This window comes from Hypanus sabinus, chromosome 19 (genome assembly GCF_030144855.1).
Source record: "Hypanus sabinus isolate sHypSab1 chromosome 19, sHypSab1.hap1, whole genome shotgun sequence".
NCBI lineage: Eukaryota > Metazoa > Chordata > Chondrichthyes > Myliobatiformes > Dasyatidae > Hypanus > Hypanus sabinus.
In genome coordinates, this window is record NC_082724.1 from 1,701,891 (window position 1) to 1,719,158 (window position 17,268).

At 46.7% G+C, this 17,268-nt stretch overlaps 1 protein-coding gene across 6 annotated transcripts in view; it reads right to left on the reverse strand.

Annotated features, from left to right (window-relative positions):
• The window catches only part of usp19 (ubiquitin specific peptidase 19), a 217,995-nt gene that overhangs the window by 106,914 nt on the left and 93,813 nt on the right, over positions 1-17,268 (reverse strand). For all 6 annotated transcript variants that reach the window (XM_059943872.1, XM_059943873.1, XM_059943870.1 and 3 more), the window contains one exon: positions 578-734. In XM_059943872.1, coding sequence (XP_059799855.1) covers positions 578-734 — 157 coding nt within the window. The remainder of the gene's footprint in view (positions 1-577; positions 735-17,268) is intronic.

Sequence of the window (17,268 nt, forward strand, 5' to 3'; positions counted from 1 at the left end):
TAGGGTAGTTGAGGTGGTGTATAGAATATTGGCCTTCATTAGTTAGGGGAGAGTTCAGGAGCTGCAAGATAACGTTACAGCTTTATAAAACTCAAGTTAGACTACATTTGGAGTATTGTGCTCAGTTCTGGTCATATTATAAGAAAGATGCAGAAGCTTTTAGAGAGGGTACAGAGAAGATTTACAACATCATGGGCCGAAGGCCTGTACTGTTCTGTGTTTTACATTCCCACAAACAAGAAACAAACATTGATGAGATGAGAGAAAATTCCCATTTTTATCAAAAAAATGCAAAGCAATTTTTCATTTCCTGCTGACAGGGAAACTTCTCAATTCATGCACAGCCCTAAGATTACCACACTCCCTCTGTGGTAGCTCTGCGTACCTCTTGCAGCATGCAAACTGAGGGGGCAATCTCAGACTCAAAAGCAAGCATGCTACCCACCTTGCAATGGTACACTCTGTCAATATGGGAAAAGATCATATTTCACGTTCCACAAAACTAGGTTGCATTTTTTCCTCTGCCGATGGAGAGTAAATGTTCATCTCTGAAATTTGCTCGAAATCTGGAACTCACCTGGTTTGGAAAATCAGGGTAAAGTCTTGTTCGCGGAAGAGCACCTTCGACGTGGATTTGCAGATCTCCTTCACGTACACATGGACCACCATTGCATCTGTGCCCTTCTCATACGAGTCATACTTGACAAAGCTCAGATTCACATAACCATCTGGCACTGCAGGAGATTAAAGAGATTAACAATTCGTTTTATTTGTCACATGTACATCAAAACATGCAATGAAATGCATCATTTGCATCAATGCCCAACGCATTCTGAGGATGGTGCTGGGGACAGTCCACTAGTGTCGTCATGTTTCTGGCACCAACATGGCATGCCCTCAGCTTACTAACTCTAACCCATTCTGTTGGCCCAATCAGTGGCAAGAGCAGGCCACAGCGATGAGGTTTCTCGCAGATCAGCAACACTTGTTCAAAAGTTCAATAGGGACAAGCTGTTGTTGGGAGTAGGCCAATGGTGAGAGTAAAAGTGTCAGGCTTTGGCTCAAAGAAGGCAGTGGGGAAGTTTTTGTTAAGGTTCCCTTTGGTCTCTCTTATCGTACCTAGTGTAGTAAATGGCCTAGCTCACTAAGTTCTCAGGAAACTACATCTGTGTGAAGGCACCCAGCTGCAACTCCTTGAAGATTGTGTTAAGGATCTAGGGCTTAGCTGGATGATCTATGGCTTGTACGAAGAGTGAGATAATCGATCGGAGTTACAGGAAGTTACGGAGCTCAGGAAGTGGGTAGGTAGGGGACTGTCAGTAGAAATGCAAGTGAATAGGTAGCTAGCACAGAGCACCTTGTGGCCATTTCCCTCAATAATAACTATACCCTTCTGGATACTGTTGTGGGGGATGACCTCCCAGGGGAATGCTACAGAGACCGGGTTACTGACACTAAGCATTGCTCAGTGGCGCAGAAGAGAAAGAGGGAGAAGGGAGAAGCAGTAGTGATAGGGACTCAATAGTCAGGAGAACAGACAGGAGATTCTGTAGACATGAACAGGACATCTTACTGGTATGTTTCCTTCCAGTTGCCAGGGTCAGGGATGTCTTACAATAGACAATAGGTGCAGAAGTAGACCATTCGGCCCCTCGAGTCTGCACCGCCATTCTGAGATCATGGCTGATCATTCACTATCAATACCCAGTCCCTGCCTTGTCCCCATATCCCTTGATTCCCCTATCCATCAGATATCTATCTAGCTCCTTCTTGAAAGCATCCAGAGAATTGGCCTCCACCATCTTCCGAGGCAGTGCATTCCACACCTCCACAACTCTCTGGGAGAAGAAGTTCTTCCTTTTAAATAACTGACCTCTTATTCTCAATCCATGCCCTCTGGTACTGGATCGTGGATCGTGTCCACAGCATTTTGGAGAGGGAAGGAGAGCAGCCAGATGTCTTGGTACATATTGGGAGCAATGACATAGGAAGGAAAAACAAAGTCCTGAAAAAGAGAATTTAGAGTGCTAGGCAGAAAACTGAGAAGCAGGACCTCCAGGGTAGTAATTTCTGGACTGCTACCTGTGCCATGTGCGAGTGAGTGTGAAAACAGGTTGATTTGGCAGATAAATATGTGGCTGACAAGCTGGTGCAGAGGGCAAGGCTTCAGGTTTTTGGATCATTGATATCTCTTCTGGAGAGGTATGACCTGTACTAAAGTGGCAGGTTGTACCTGAACCTGAGGGGCACCAACATTTTCATGGGCAGGTTTCTTACTGCTGTTGGGGAGGGTTTAAACTAACAGCAGGGGATGGGAACTGGAGTGAGGATAGGGCAAATGGTAAAAAAGCAAAGATAGCATACAGTCAGACTGTCAGGAAGGGCAGGTAGATGATAGGACAAAATTTCAGCCAGCAGGGTGAGTATCAGTGCATTAGGATGAAGAATCAATAAGAGTAGAAACTACAGTAGTCAAAAGGTTATATCTCAATGCAGGGAGTATAAGAAATAAGGTGGATGATCTTGTTGCACTACTACAGATTGTCTATGATGCTGTGGCCATCACTGAATCATGGTTGTAGGATGGTTGTTTCTGGGAGCTGAATGTCCAAGGTTATAGATTGCATTGAAGGGATAGGAAGGTGGGCAGAGGAGGTGGCATGGCTCAGCAGATAAAGGATGGCTTCAAATCAGTAGACAGATGTGACATAGGATTGAAATATGTTGAGTTAAGAAATGCAAGAGTAAAAGGAATCTGATAGCAGTTATATACAGTAGCTGGGATGTGGACCACAGATTACAACAAGAAATAGAAAAGGCGAGTCAAAAGGGTAATGTTACGATAGTCACGGGAGATTTCAACATGCATGTCGATTGGGAAAATCAGGTTTGTAATGGATCGCAAGAGAGTGTTTATTAAATGCCTACAAAATGGCTTTTTGAGCATTTTGTCGTTAAGCCTAATAAAGGACGTTGCACCTGAACCTGAGAGGACCAATATTCTCATAGTATTGTTTATTAGAGCTGTTAGGGAGGGTTTAAATTAATTTGGCTAATTGGTTAAGTAATGAACTGGAGGTGATTAGGGAGTTTAAGTTGAAAGAACCTGTAGGAGGCAATGATCACAACATGATCAAGTTCAACTTGAAATCTGATAGGGAGAGAGAAAAGTCTTCAGCAGAATTTCAATGGAGTAAAGGAAATTACAGTGGTATGAGAGAGGAGTTGGCCAAAGTAAATTGGAAGGAGATGCTGGCAGGGATGACAACAATGGTGTGTGTTTCTGGGAAAAATAAGCAAGGTACAGAATAGACTTATTCCAAAATCAAAGGAATAATCAAATGGCAAAATTGTACATCTACGGCCAACAAGTCAAAGCTAATGTAAAAGCAAAAGAGGGCATACAACAAAGCAAAAATTAGTGGGAAGACAGAGAATTGCGAAGCTTTTAAAAACCTACTGAAAGCAACTAAAAGAATCATTAGGAGGGAAAAGATGAAATAGGAAAGTAAGCTAGCAAACGATATCAAAGTGTATAGTAAAAGCTTTTTCAAGTATGTAAAAAATAAGAGACGAGAGTGGATATAGGACCGCTAGAAAATGAGACTGGAGAAATAATAATGGGGGCCAAGGAGGTGGCAGATGAACTAAATGCCATCAGTCTTCACTGTGGAAGACATTAGCATTGTGCCAGATGTTGAAAAGTGTGAGGGAAAACAAGAGAGTGTAGTTCCTATTACAAGGGAGAGGATGTTCAAAAAGCTGAAACACCTAGGGCACATAAGTCACCTGGAGCAGACGAACTGCACCCTAGGGTTCTGAAACAGTTAGTGGTAGAGACTGTGGAGGCATTAGTAATGATCTTTCATACATCACTGGACTCTGGCATGGTGCCAGAGTACTGGATAATTCCAAATGTCACTCCAGTCTTTAAGAAAAGAGGAAGGCAGCAGAAAGGAAATTATAGACCAGTTAGCTTGACCTCAGTGGTTGGGAAGATGTTGAAGCCAAATATTAAGGATGAGGTGACACAGGACAAGATAGTGCAAAGTCAGTGTGGTTTCCTTAAGGGAAAATCCTGCCTGACAAACCTGTTGGAATTCCATTTAGATGATGGAATAGATGGCATTGCTGCCAAGTTTGCAGATGATACGAAGATTGCTGGAGGGGCAGGTAAGGGATGCAGAGGATTTAACCAGATTAGGAGAATGGGCAAGAAAATGGCAAATGAAATACAATGTTGGGAAATGCATGGTCAAGCATTTTGGTAGTAGAAATAAATGGGTGGACTATTTTCTAAACAGGGAGAAAATCCAGGAATCTGAAATGCAGAGGGACTTGGGCCTTCTGAAGGTTACCTTGAAGGTTAACTTGCAGGTTGAGTCAATGGTGAGGAAGGCAAATGCCATGTTAGCATTCATTTCAAGAGGTCCAGAATACAAGAGCAAGGATGTGATGCTGAGGCTTTATAAAGCACTGGTGAGGCCTCATCTTGAGTATTGTGAACAGTTTTGGGCCCCTCATCTTAGAAAAGATGTGCTGGCATGGGAGAGGGTCCAGAGGAAGTTCACAAGGATGATTCCAGGAATGAAAGGGTTATCATATGAAGAACATTATCATTAATGGCTCTGGGTCTGTACTCGCTAAAATTCATAAGAAGGAATGGGGGCGGGAAGCAACCTCATTGAAACCTTTCGAATGTTGAAAGGCCTAGATAGCGTAGATGTGGAAAAGGTGTTTCCCATGGTGGAGAGTCTAGGACAGAGGGCACAGCCTCAGGATAGAGGGGCACCCTTTCAAAACAGAGATCCAGAGAAATTTCTTTAACCAAAAGGTGGTGAATTTGTGGAATTTGCTGCCATATGCAGCTGTGGAGGCTGGGTTGTTAGGTGTATTTAAGGCAGAGATTGATAGATTCTTGATTGGATATGGTACAGTCGGCCCTCCTTTTCTGCGGATTCTGCATGCGCGGATTCAACCAACTGCGGATCGGGAAAACCTGAAAGTTCTCGCTCCAGCACTCGTTATTTGAGCATGTACAAACTATTTTTTCTTGTCATTATTCCCTAAACAATCCAGTATAACAACTACTTACATAGCATTTACGTTGTATTAGGTATTGTAAGTAATCTAGAAATGACTTAAAAGTATAGGCAGTCCCCGGGTTATGAATGAGTTCCGTTCCTGAGTCCGTCTTTTAGTCGGAATTGAAGTCGGAACAGGTACATCTGGTATTATTTAGCGTCAGTTAGTCAAACGTTTTTCTTAGTGTATAGTACATATTTTAGCTTTCTATGCATATAAAACACTTAAGAAACATATGTATTTCAATAATTAAACCACTGCGTTGCTTAGTAATAATTGTAGCTTTCATTGAGGCAGGGCCTTTCACATGCTCCATTAAAATTGTTCCGATCGTTGACCGACTGTAGCCTAACGCTTTTCCAATGACCGATGGCGTTTCACCTCTTTCCAATCGGTTTATTACTTCCACCTTATTGTCAACCGTGATCATGATTATTTTCATGAACAGAAACACTGCGGATTCAGAGCTGCACCCCCAGGTCCTAATGTCCACCGTACTGAACATGTTAAATAAAGTCTGGGGTTCCGCTGGGTCCTAAAGACCACTGCATTGAGCCAGGTTAAATAAGGGACTTGAGCATCCGCGATTTTTGGTATCCGCGGGGGATCTCGGAACCAATCCCCCATGGATAAGGAGGGCCGACTGTATATCAAAGGTTATGTGGGGGGGTGGGGGTGGAAGGTCAGGAACTTTGGTTGAGGAGGAGATTAAAAAAAAAGGATCAGCCATGATTGAATGGCAGAGCAGGCTCGATGGGCCAGATGTCCTAATTCTGCTCTGATATCTCAAGGTCTAAGTTTGTTTTAAAGCAGATTGGTAGATGCCTGGAAAGGGTTACCAGTGGGTTATAGCAGTGACAGCAGGCAGTTTGGAGGAGTTTAAGACGTTTTTCCTATATAAAAAGAGTTCAGAGACTGGAATGATACATAGGAGGACAGTTAGTACAAATTGCTATCAAGTTCCGCATAACATCATGGGCTGAATGTACTGCTCTAATGAGACCCTGGTTTCCTCAAATGTATTAATACTTTAACTTATCAATCTTTGATTTAAAATGTAGAGAATTTTTTTTGAGTAAGTAACTAAGAGAACTGAGAAAATGCGGTACACGTTGTCTATGTGGAGGGCCTTTGACAAGGTCACACACTGTTGGTCTGGAAGGTCAGAACATATAGGATCCAGGGTGAGAGAGTAACTTGGATGCAAAAACGGCCTGCTGGTAGGAGGAAGAGGATGGTAATGAAAGGTTTATTTTCAGCATTTGTGACCTGTGTCTCAGAGGTCTGCCTCAGCAGGTTTTTCGTTGTTTGCCATTCTTCAAGACCTTGAATTCTACAACTGAGCTTGACTAGTTTTTTTCCTCCATTCTCTTCTTGATATATGCTCAGCATGGACAGTTGGGATGGTCAGCAGGAGAGTGGAATGCTTCTCTTGCAGGATGTGGGAAGACAGAGTGATCTCCAGTGTCTATGATTATAACTGCAAGAAGTACATCCAGCTGCAGTTTCTAACAATCTGCATTAAGGAGTTGAAGCTGTAACTGGATGAACTCCGGATCATCTGGGAAGCTGAAGGGGTGATAGATGAGACGTATAGAGAGGTAGCTGCACGACACAGGAAACTGGGTGACAGTCAGAAAGGAGAAAGGGGTTCAGAAGCCAGTGGCCAGCCCCCAACAACAGGTGTACCACTTTGGATACTATTGGGGAGACTGACCACACAGAAGAAAGTCATAGTCTCAGGCTCAGGAGTCTGGCTCTGTGACTCAGAAGGTGGGGTGGGCGGGGACAGGCATACCGTCGTGATAGGGGATTCGTTAGTATGGGAAGTGGACAGGAGGTTCTTTGGGGAGAACGAGATTCCGGGATGGTATATTGCCTCTCAAGTGCCAGAATCCAGTATCCTTAAGTGGGAGGGTGGTCCATGTAGGTACCAATGATATGGATACGATGAGTGATGAGGTTCTGCACAGGAAGTTCAGGGAGTTATATGCTAAGGACTTCCAGGGTTGGGTTCTCAGGATTGTTAACTGTGCCAGGTGCTATTGAGGCCAGAACCAGGAATCTCATACTGTTTAACACATGGCTAAGGAGTTGGTGTTGGAGGGTGGGCATAACAATTTTTGGATCATTGTGCACTCTTCCAGGGAAGGTGGGACCTGTACAGAAGGGACAGTTTTCATCTGAACTGTATGTAACATGATGTAGGGTTTCACTGCTGTGTAACATGCTGTAAGGTTTCACTGATAATGTAATTGTTTCTCTCTAGCAGCAATGTTTGGGTTATGACTAGAGATAATGGGGTTTGGAATGCTGTTTTTCTTCCTTGTGAGCTGGAAGAGAGATTTTCATGGTCTTTTTGCTGGGGAGAGATGAGGAGAGAAGACGCGAATGGAGACAGTTGTGGACCGCCAGATGGGGTGGATTTGAGCAAGTGTATGAAAGGCAGCAATGACTGGAGAAGGTCAATGGTGAATGATCGACTTATCAGTGAGCTCAAACATTGCGCAACAGACAGTTTAATAAGATTGGGCCCTTTTTTCTTTACTAACCATATAGTCAAAGGAAGAATTATACAGCTTACTGGTTTAATCGCATATTGTGTACTGTTTGTTATTTTGGGGTACCAATTTGTAACAGGGGACACATTGCGCAGCATCCACACAAACAAGATTTCTTAAGTTTGGCCAGGCAGGGGCTATCACCCCCCATATTAAGCCGCTAGCCGAAGCGAGAGTTGCATGTAGGAGGACTAATATCCTAGTGGGAAGGTTTGTTAATGTTACACAGTAGTGTTTACACTAGATTTGCAGAGGGACGGGAACCAGAGTGCCAGAACAGTTAATGGAGAGGTTATGCAGGCAGATGTTTGTAAGACCTCAAAGTCACGAATCAAAAAGCTGAGCTGGTGCAACTAGTGTCTTGAGAAGCATATACTTCAATGCAAGAAATATCGCAGGAAAGGCAGATAAGCTCAGAATCAACATCTGGAATTATGACATTGTAGCCATTCATGAGACTTGACTGCAAGAGGGGCAGGACTGATAGCTCAATATTCCAAGGTTCCATTGCTTTAGTCATGACTGAGTGGGAAGGATTAAGGTGGGAAGTGGCAGGGAAAATGCCACGGCATTGCTTCATCAGGACAGACTAGTGAGGGAAATAAGAACTAGGGAAGGTATAACTGCATTAATTGGGCGATAATACAGACCACCCAACAGTCCTAGGGATTTAACCTGTTAGAAGAACAAGTTGGTAAAGAGATCCCAGTGTTGAAAGAAACAAGAGATTGTTATAGTAGGTTATTTTAACTTTCCACATATTGACTGTAGTCTCATACTGTAAAAGGACAAGATGGGATGGAGTGCAACAAATGTTGTCAGGGAAGTTTCCTTCATCAATACGTATAAATCCCAACAAGACAAAGTGTGCAACACTTGATCTGTTATTAGGAAAAGAGACAGGGCAGGTGACAGAAGTTTGTGTGGGGAAACTTTGCATCCAGCGTCCTCAATGCAATTAGTTTCTTAGTAAATATGCAAAAATTTGGGTCTGGTCCGCGGGTTGGGATTCTAAGTTGGAGAAAGGCCAATTTTGATGGTTCTAGTAAGCGTGGATTGGGACAGGCTGGTTTCTGGCCGAGGTGTACTTGGAAATGGGAGGCCCTTCAAACTGAAATTTTGGGAGTACAAAGCTTGCATGTGCCTGACAGGATAAAAGGTAAGGTTGACGAGTGTAAAGAACCTAGGTTTTCAAGAGATTTTGAGGTCCTGATTAAAAGAAAAAACAAAGGTGCATTGTAGATATAGGCAAGAAGGAATGAATGCTTATGAAATACAAAAAATGCACAAGAACATTTAAAAAAAAATCAGGAAGGCTAAAAGGGAGCATGAAGTTGTAGACATGGTGAAGAAGAATCCCAAGGGATTTTGCAGATGTATGTTAAGAGCAAAATGATTGCACGGGACAAGATTGGACCTCTGTAAGACAAGAATGGTAAACCATGCATGGAGCTAAAACAGATGGGGAGATCTTAAATCTTTATATCTAAGATGGTTGCAGATTCTATAGAAGGCAAAGTGGGATCAACTTTATGGACCCTATACAGATTACAGAGGAAGGAAGTGTTTGCTACCCTGAGGCAAATGAGGGTGGATAAGTCCCCAGGGCCTGACAAAGTGTTCCCTCTGACCCTGTAGGAGGCAAGTGCAGAAATTGATGGGCCCTTAGCAGAGATATTTAAAAGATCCTCAGCAACCAAAAGAGGTACCAGAAGATTGGAGGATAGCCAATGTTGTCTGCTGTTTACAAAAGGCACTAAACATAAACCAGGAAGTTATAGGCTGGTGAGTCTGACATCAGTTGTTGGAAGGTATTCTAAGGTACCGGATCTATAAGTATTTGGATAGACATAGACTGATCAAAGATAGTCAGTACTGCTTTGTGTGTGGTAGAGTTTTTTTGAGGAAATTACCAGGAAATTGGATGAAGGCAAGACAGTGGATGTTGCCTCATGGACTTTAGTAAGGCATTTGTCAAGGTCCTGCAAGGAAGGCAGGTCAAGATGATTCAGTCACTTGGCATTCAGGATAAGGTAGTAAATTGCATTAGATATTGGCTTTGTGGGAAAAGCCAGACAGTGATAAGTAGAGGGTTGCCTCTCTGACTGGAGGCCTGTAACTAGTGGTGTGCTGTAGGGATCAGGCTGGGTCCTTAGTTGTTTGTCATCTATATCAATGATATAGATGTGGTTAACTGGATCAACAAACTCGTAGATGACACCAAGATTGGTGCAGTGGACAATGAAGAAGGCTATCATGGCCTGCAGAGGGATCTGCATCAGCTAGAAAAATGGGCTGAAAAATTGCAGATGCAATTTAATAGTGAAAGTGCAAGCTTTTCCATTTCGGCAGGACCAACCAGGGAAGGTCTTATACAGTGAACTCCTCAGTATACAGGTACTGAGGAGTTTGGTAGAACAAAGGTATTTGGGAATACAAGTACATAATTTGTTGAAAGTGGTGTCACAGGTAGATAGGGTTATAAAGAAAGCTTTTGACACTTCATAAATCAATGTATTGAGTACAGAAGACATGACGTTATGTTGAAGTTGTATCAGACATTGGTGAGGACTAATTTGGAGTATTGCATGCAGTTTTGGTCACCTACCTACATGAAAAATGTAAACAAGGTTGAAAGAATGTAGAAAAATTTAGAAAGATGTTGCTGGGTCTGAGTTATAACGAAAGACTGAATAGGTTAGGAAGGTATTCTTTAGAACATAGAAAATTGAGAAAAGATTTGATAGAGGTGTACAAAATTCTGAAGGGTATTGATAGGATAAATGCAAGTAGGCTTTTTCCAATGAGGTTTGGTAGGACTACAACCAGAGGTCATGGGTTAAGGAGAAAGGTGAGAAGTTCAAGGGGAAACTTCACACATACGGTCCTGACAGTGTGAAATGATATGCCAGCGTAAGTCATGTATGTGATTTTGATTTCAACCTTTAAGAGAATTTTGCATAGGTATATGGGTAGTAGGGATATGGAGGACTATGGTCCTGGTGCAGATTGATGGGAGTACGCAGTTTAAATGGTTTCGACATTTACTAGATGGGCCTAAGGGCCTGTTTCTGTGTTATACAGCATGAAAGTGAGCTCCTCAGCACAACTAGTCAATGCTGATTTAAGTACCTACATGAGCTAATCCCATCTTCCCAAATCCCTCTAAATTTTTCCTATCCACAAACATGTCTATATGTATTTTAAAAGCTGTAATCCATTTATTCTGCATGCCCACCACTCTGTGGAAGAAGTTGTACCTCAGGTCCCTTTTAAATCTTCAACCTTACCTTACCTTAATTCTATGAAATCTAGCTTTAGACATGGGGTGGGGGGGGGGGGGGGAGGTTGATGGTGAGAGAGATGTTGGCTATTCACACTATCTATGTCCATCATGATTTTAGAAAGCTGTATTAGGTCACCCCTCCGTTTCACATGCCACATTGAAAAGAATCCTAATCTCTTCTTACAATTCATTCCCTCCGGTCCTGACAATATCTTTGCAAATTAAGTCAAAGTTAATAAATGACCTTCAGTATCATGACTTTCACCCTTAAGTTAGATTTACATGTGTTGATTTGATTCAGTCACTTCTGGAAGTCTATATGTAACCTCCACAGACATTTCCCTGCAATTTCTTCAAAAACAAACAGCAGGTTTGTTAGGCAGGACCAATCTCTATGAATCAATGCTGTCTGTCTGATCAGCAGAACAATTTGAAGATATTGAGACACTCTGTCTTAAATTACATGCCCATCTAATTTCCAAATAGATGTTGAGATAACTGGGCTATACTTGGAAAACCGACTGATGTCATTGCAGACATTAAGCTGTGACAATTCATACGGTTAAATGCAAAACATGTTGGTTCATTCTCTCATTGTTAGGAATCTTTTAAGACTCTCTGTCTTAGATTAACTTCACTATTTATCACACATACATGGAAAAATATAGTGAAATGTGTTGTTGTGCATCAAATCAAATCAGTGGGGATTACGCAGGCCAGCCTGCAGTGTCGTAATGCTGCCGGTGCCAAAACATTCCCTAACGACACATCTTTGGAATGCAGAAGCAAATCGGAGCAGCCGGAGGAAACACATGCAGTCATGGGGTTTGAGTTCACCAGCATCAACACCGGACCCAGGCGACTCCCTTTGTCGCCACTGATACCAGGCCCGGGCGACTCCCTACACCAGCGACAGTATATCCGAACAACATTCTTCACCACTATTGGTAGCACATCAGTGCAACTCCCTTCACTATCTGATATAGCCTCCAGCTGCAAGTGGGAAGGATTTCATAGTCATTCACATTATTTTCACTGTTTTTCATCTTTTGTCCTTGGTGTTCTTCAGTCTTTACGTACAGTTTTTAATAAATTCTATTGTATTTCTTTTCCCTGTAAAAACCTACAAGAAAGTGAATCTCAAGGTAGCATATGATACCATCTACTTTTAATTTGTACTTTGAAATTGAGAATATTAAAAAGAGAATATTCACCAGTTTTTTCCACTGTCTGGTGTCAGTCATTAAAGAAACGGAGAACATATTGTGGCGCCCCATTTCCTAGCGTATCCGAACCGACTCACAATTAGATAGCCTACGGGGGTTTGCGAGCACAGAGCTTTGGAGCCTCTACGCCATGGGGGGCCGGTTGACAGAGGCTTAAAAGTGAGGCTGAAGTTTTCGAATAAAGTTTTTTCCTTCGACTGCAGTTACCGACTCCGTGTCGTAATTTTAGCGCTGCGTGTAGCACACCGCTACAATTGGTGACCCCGACGGTCCAAACGATTTTTGGACCAGAAATGACCGACGCCACCTCTGTTCATGCGGTTTCGTTGAAACTGCCAGGTTTCTGGACACAGCGCCCGGACCTATGGTTCCAGCAAGCCGAAGCCCAATTCCACGTTCGCCAGGTCACTTCAGAAGACACCCACTACTACTACTACGTGGTGAGCTCCCTCGACCAGGACACAGCGGCCCAGGTCGCGGAGTTCGTACAGTCGCCCCCGGCAGACGGCAAGTACACGGAATTCAAAGCCCTGCTCCTCAGGACTTTTGGACTCTCACGGCGCGAGCGGGCTGCCCGTTTACTGCACCTGGATGGCTTGAGCGACAGACCTCCATCGGCTTTAATGAATGAGATGTTGTCTCTCGCCGACGAACACACACCCTGCCTCATGTTTGAGCAGGCATTCCTGGAGCAGCTGCCCGAGGACATCCGCCTGCTGCTGTCCGACGCGGATTTCAGTGACCCCCGGAAGGTGGCAGCCCGGGCGGACTTGCTGTGGAACGCCAAAAAGGTGAGCGGGGCGTCCATCGCAAGTAATCTCCCAGCCCCGCTCCCGGCAGCAAACCAGTCCAGGCCCGGCCGCAGAGCCCGCCCTGCGAGTTCCCGGGAAACGCCAGGGCCAGCCACCGCTGATGGCTACGGCTGTATGATAGCCTCCTGTATGTGTGGGATAGAAGGTCGGGACGCCGGTTTTTGGTCGATACTGGGGCTGAGATCAGCGTTTTACCTCCGACGAGTTACGACACCCGCAGCAGGGCACCGGGTCCCCCCCTGAGGGCCGTGAATGGCAGCACCGTAAGGACCTATGGCACCCGCCAGGTGCAGCTACTGTTCGGCTCCAGCCAGTTCATGTGGGACTTCACACTGGCCACCGTAGCCCACCCGCTTCTGGGTGCGGATTTTTTGCGGGCTCACAGCCTGCTGGTCGACCTGCCCAGGAAGAGACTGGTACACGCCGAGACCTTTCAGACGTTCTCCCTGGGTGCAGCCCAGTTACCGGCCCCTCACCTCGGCTCCATCACGCTGTCCGACAACGACTTCACCAGGGTCCTGGCGGAGTTCCCATCGGTTCTGGCACCGCAGTTCACAGCAGCCATGCCCAGGCACGGCGTACAGCACCACATCCCGACCCAGGGACCACCCCTCCATGCCCGTGCTCGGCGGCTTCCCCCGGACAAGCTCCGACTGGCGAAGGAGGAGTTCCAGAGGATGGAGGAATTGGGGATCATCCGGCGGTCCGACAGCCCATGGGCTTCCCCCCTGCACATGGTGCCCAAAGCGACGGGGGGCTGGAGACCGTGCGGCGACTACCGCAGGCTGAACGAGGCTACCACACCGGACCGCTACCCTGTGCCGCACATTCAGGACTTTGCGGCAAACCTGCACGGCGCACGGATCTTCTCCAAGGTAGATCTCGTCCGGGGATACCATCAAATCCCGATGCATCCTGACGACGTCCCCAAAACGGCTCTCATCACCCCATTCGGCCTTTTCGAGTTCCTCCGCATGCCGTTCGGCCTGCAGAATGCCGCACAGACGTTCCAGCGGTTAATGGACGCGGTGGGACGGGACCTGGACTTCGCGTTCATCTATTTGGATGACATCCTCATAGCCAGCGGCAGTCGTCAGGAGCATCTGTCCCACCTCCGTCAACTCTGCGCCCGACTGAGTGAGTACGGTCTTACAATCAACCCTGCCAAATGCCAGTTCGGACTCGATACCATTGACTTCCTGGGCCACAGAATTACTAAAGACGGGGCAACCCCTCTGCCCGCTAAGGTAGATACGGTCCGCCACTTCCCCCGACCCACCACGATCAAAGGCCTTCAGGAATTCGTAGGTATGGTCAATTTCCACCGCCGCTTCCTCCCTTCAGCTGCCCGGATCATGTGCCCCCTGTTCGCCCTGATGTCGGGTCCGAGCAAGGACATTACCTGGGACGAGGAGTCCGCCGCCGCTTTTGTTCAAACGAAGGAAGCATTGGCGGACGCCGCAATGCTAGTACATCCCAGAATGGACACCCCTACCGCCCTCACAGTGGACGCATCCAACACGGCAGTCGGTGGGGTGCTGGAGCAACTCATCGCAGGTCGCTGGCAACCCCTGGCGTTTTTCAGCAAACACCTGCGACCACCCGAGCTTAAGTACAGTGCTTTCGACCGGGAACTGTTGGCGCTCTACCTGGCAATCCGGCATTTCAGGTACTTCCTAGAAGGTCGGCCCTTCACCGCGTTCACGGACCACAAACCGCTTACCTTTGCGTTTACGAAAGCATCCGACCCCTGGTCATCCCGCCAGCAACGCCACCTGTCCTACATCTCTGAATACACGACGGATGTCCGGCACGTCTCGGGTAAGGACAATGTTGTGGCGGATGCGCTCTCTCGCCCTACCGTTCATGCCCTTTCCCCAGGGGTAGACTTTGAGGCGCTGGCAGAGGCACAGCAGGCGGATGAGGAGATTCCGAGTTACAGGACCGCAGTCTCCGGTCTGCAGCTCCAGGACCTCCCCGTGGGCCCGGGTGAGAGGACCCTACTCTGTGACGTCGCCACCGGCCAGCCCCGTCCGGTCGTCCCGACAGCATGGCGGCGCCGCGTTTTCGACTCCATTCATAACTTGGCGCATCCCTCCATCCGGACAACTGTCCGGATGGTTTCCAGCAGGTTCGTTTGGCACGGATTCCGCAAACAGGTCAGTGAATGGGCCAGAACGTGCATGCACTGCCAGACGGCCAAGGTGCAGCGGCACACCAAAGCCCCACCGCAGCAGTTCCATCCCGCCCACCGGCGTTTCGACCACATTCATGTGGATATCGTGGGCCCCCTGCCAGTGTCGCGCGGAGCGCGTTACCTCCTGACTATCGTGGACCGGTTCACAAGATGGCCAGAGGCGGTCCCGCTCACCGACACCACCTCCGAATCTTGCGCCCGAGCCCTGATCGCCACCTGGATATCTCGCTTTGGTGTACCAGCCCACATTACCTCCGACAGAGGCGCCCAGTTCACCTCCAGCCTGTGGTCAGCTATGGCCAGCCTTTTGGGGACTCAGCTGCACCACACAACTGCCTACCACCCACAGTCGAACGGGCTAGTGGAGCGTTTCCACCGTCACCTGAAGTCAGCCCTCATGGCCCGCCTGCGAGGGGCCAACTGGGCGGACGAGCTTCCCTGGGTCCTACTCGGCATCCGCACAGCGCCCAAGGACGACTTGCACGCCTCGTCGGCCGAGTTGGTATACGGCGCGCCCCTGGTCGTCCCCGGGGAGTTCCTACCAGCCCCAAGGGGGCAAGAGGAAGAACCCGCAGCAGTCCTGGGCAGACTTCGCGAGAAGCTCGGTAACCTGGCCCCCATACCCACTTCACAGCATGGGCGGCACCCGACCTGCGTACCCAAAGACCTACAGAACTGTAAGTTTGTGTTTGTACGAAGGGGCGGGCATCGGCCACCGCTGCAGCGGCCATACGAGGGGCCGTTTATGGTGCTCCGGAACAACGGGTCCACGTTCGTGCTGGACGTTGGGGGGAAGGAGGAGGTTTTCACGGTGGACCGCCTCAAGCCGGCCCATGTGGACCTGGCGCAACCGGCCGAGTTTCCGGCGCCTCGGCGCAGAGGCCGACCTCCCAAGCAGGTTCTGGCCCAGACTGTGGACATTGGGTGGTGTATCGCCGGTTCAGGGGGGGGGGGGGGGGGGTTATGTGGCGCCCCATTTCCTAGCGTATCCGAACCGACTCACAATTAGATAGTCTACGGGGGTTTGCGAGCACAGAGCTTTGGAGCCTCTACGCCATGGGGGGCCGGTTGACAGAGGCTTAAAAGTGAGGCTGAAGTTTTCGAATAAAGTTTTTTCCTTCGACTGCAGTTACCGACTCCGTGTCGTAATTTTAGCGCTGCGTGTAGCACACCGCTACAATATGATAATATTTTGCAATTTGATGAACTAATGTGATCCAAATACTTTGCTCCAAAGGTATGAAAACAAGCCTTTCAGAAATTAAAGATTTGAAATTGTATGGGGAGGAGGGTGGGATTATTAGTATTTTCCCCCCAAGGTTATTGGAGTGACAGCATGGGCTGAAATGACTGTGTTGTTTAATTTCTGGGTTGCCGTATCTTGAGGCAAAGTCATCACAAGAATGGTTCAACATTGTGCAACTCACCTAATCCTGCGTCAGGTGAATTGGCTCAAAAGGGATAAGCAAGGCATATTCTTTTCTACTTCCATGTTCCAGATATTTTTAGAGGCACCGCACTCAAAAACTTCTATAGTTGTACTGTGAAGAGCATTCTGACAGGCTGCATCACTGTCTGGTATGGAGGGGCTACTGCACAGGACTGAAGGAAGCTGCAGAAGGTTGTAAATCTACTCAGCTCCATCTTGGGCACTAGCCTACAAAGTACCCGGGAAATCTTTAGGGATCAGTGTCTCAGAAAGGCAGAGTCCTTTATTAAGGACCTCCAGCACCCAGGGCATGTCCGTTTCTCACTGTTACCATCAGGTAAGGAGGTACAGAGGCCTGGGAGCACGCACTCAGTGATTCAGGGACGGCTTCTTCCCCTCTGCCATCTGATTCCTAAATGAACATTGAAGCTTTGTGCACTACCTCACTTTTTTAATATACAGTATTTGTTTTTGCACATTCTTAAAAAATCTATTCAATATATGTAATTGATTTACTTGTTTATTTATTATGTTTTATTTTTTTTCTCTCTCTGCTAGATTATGTATTGCATTGAACTGCTGCTGCTAAGTTAACAAATTTCATGTCACATGCTGGTGATAATAAACCTGATTCTGATTCTATGATCAACTTTTTAAAAAACTGATGTAGGA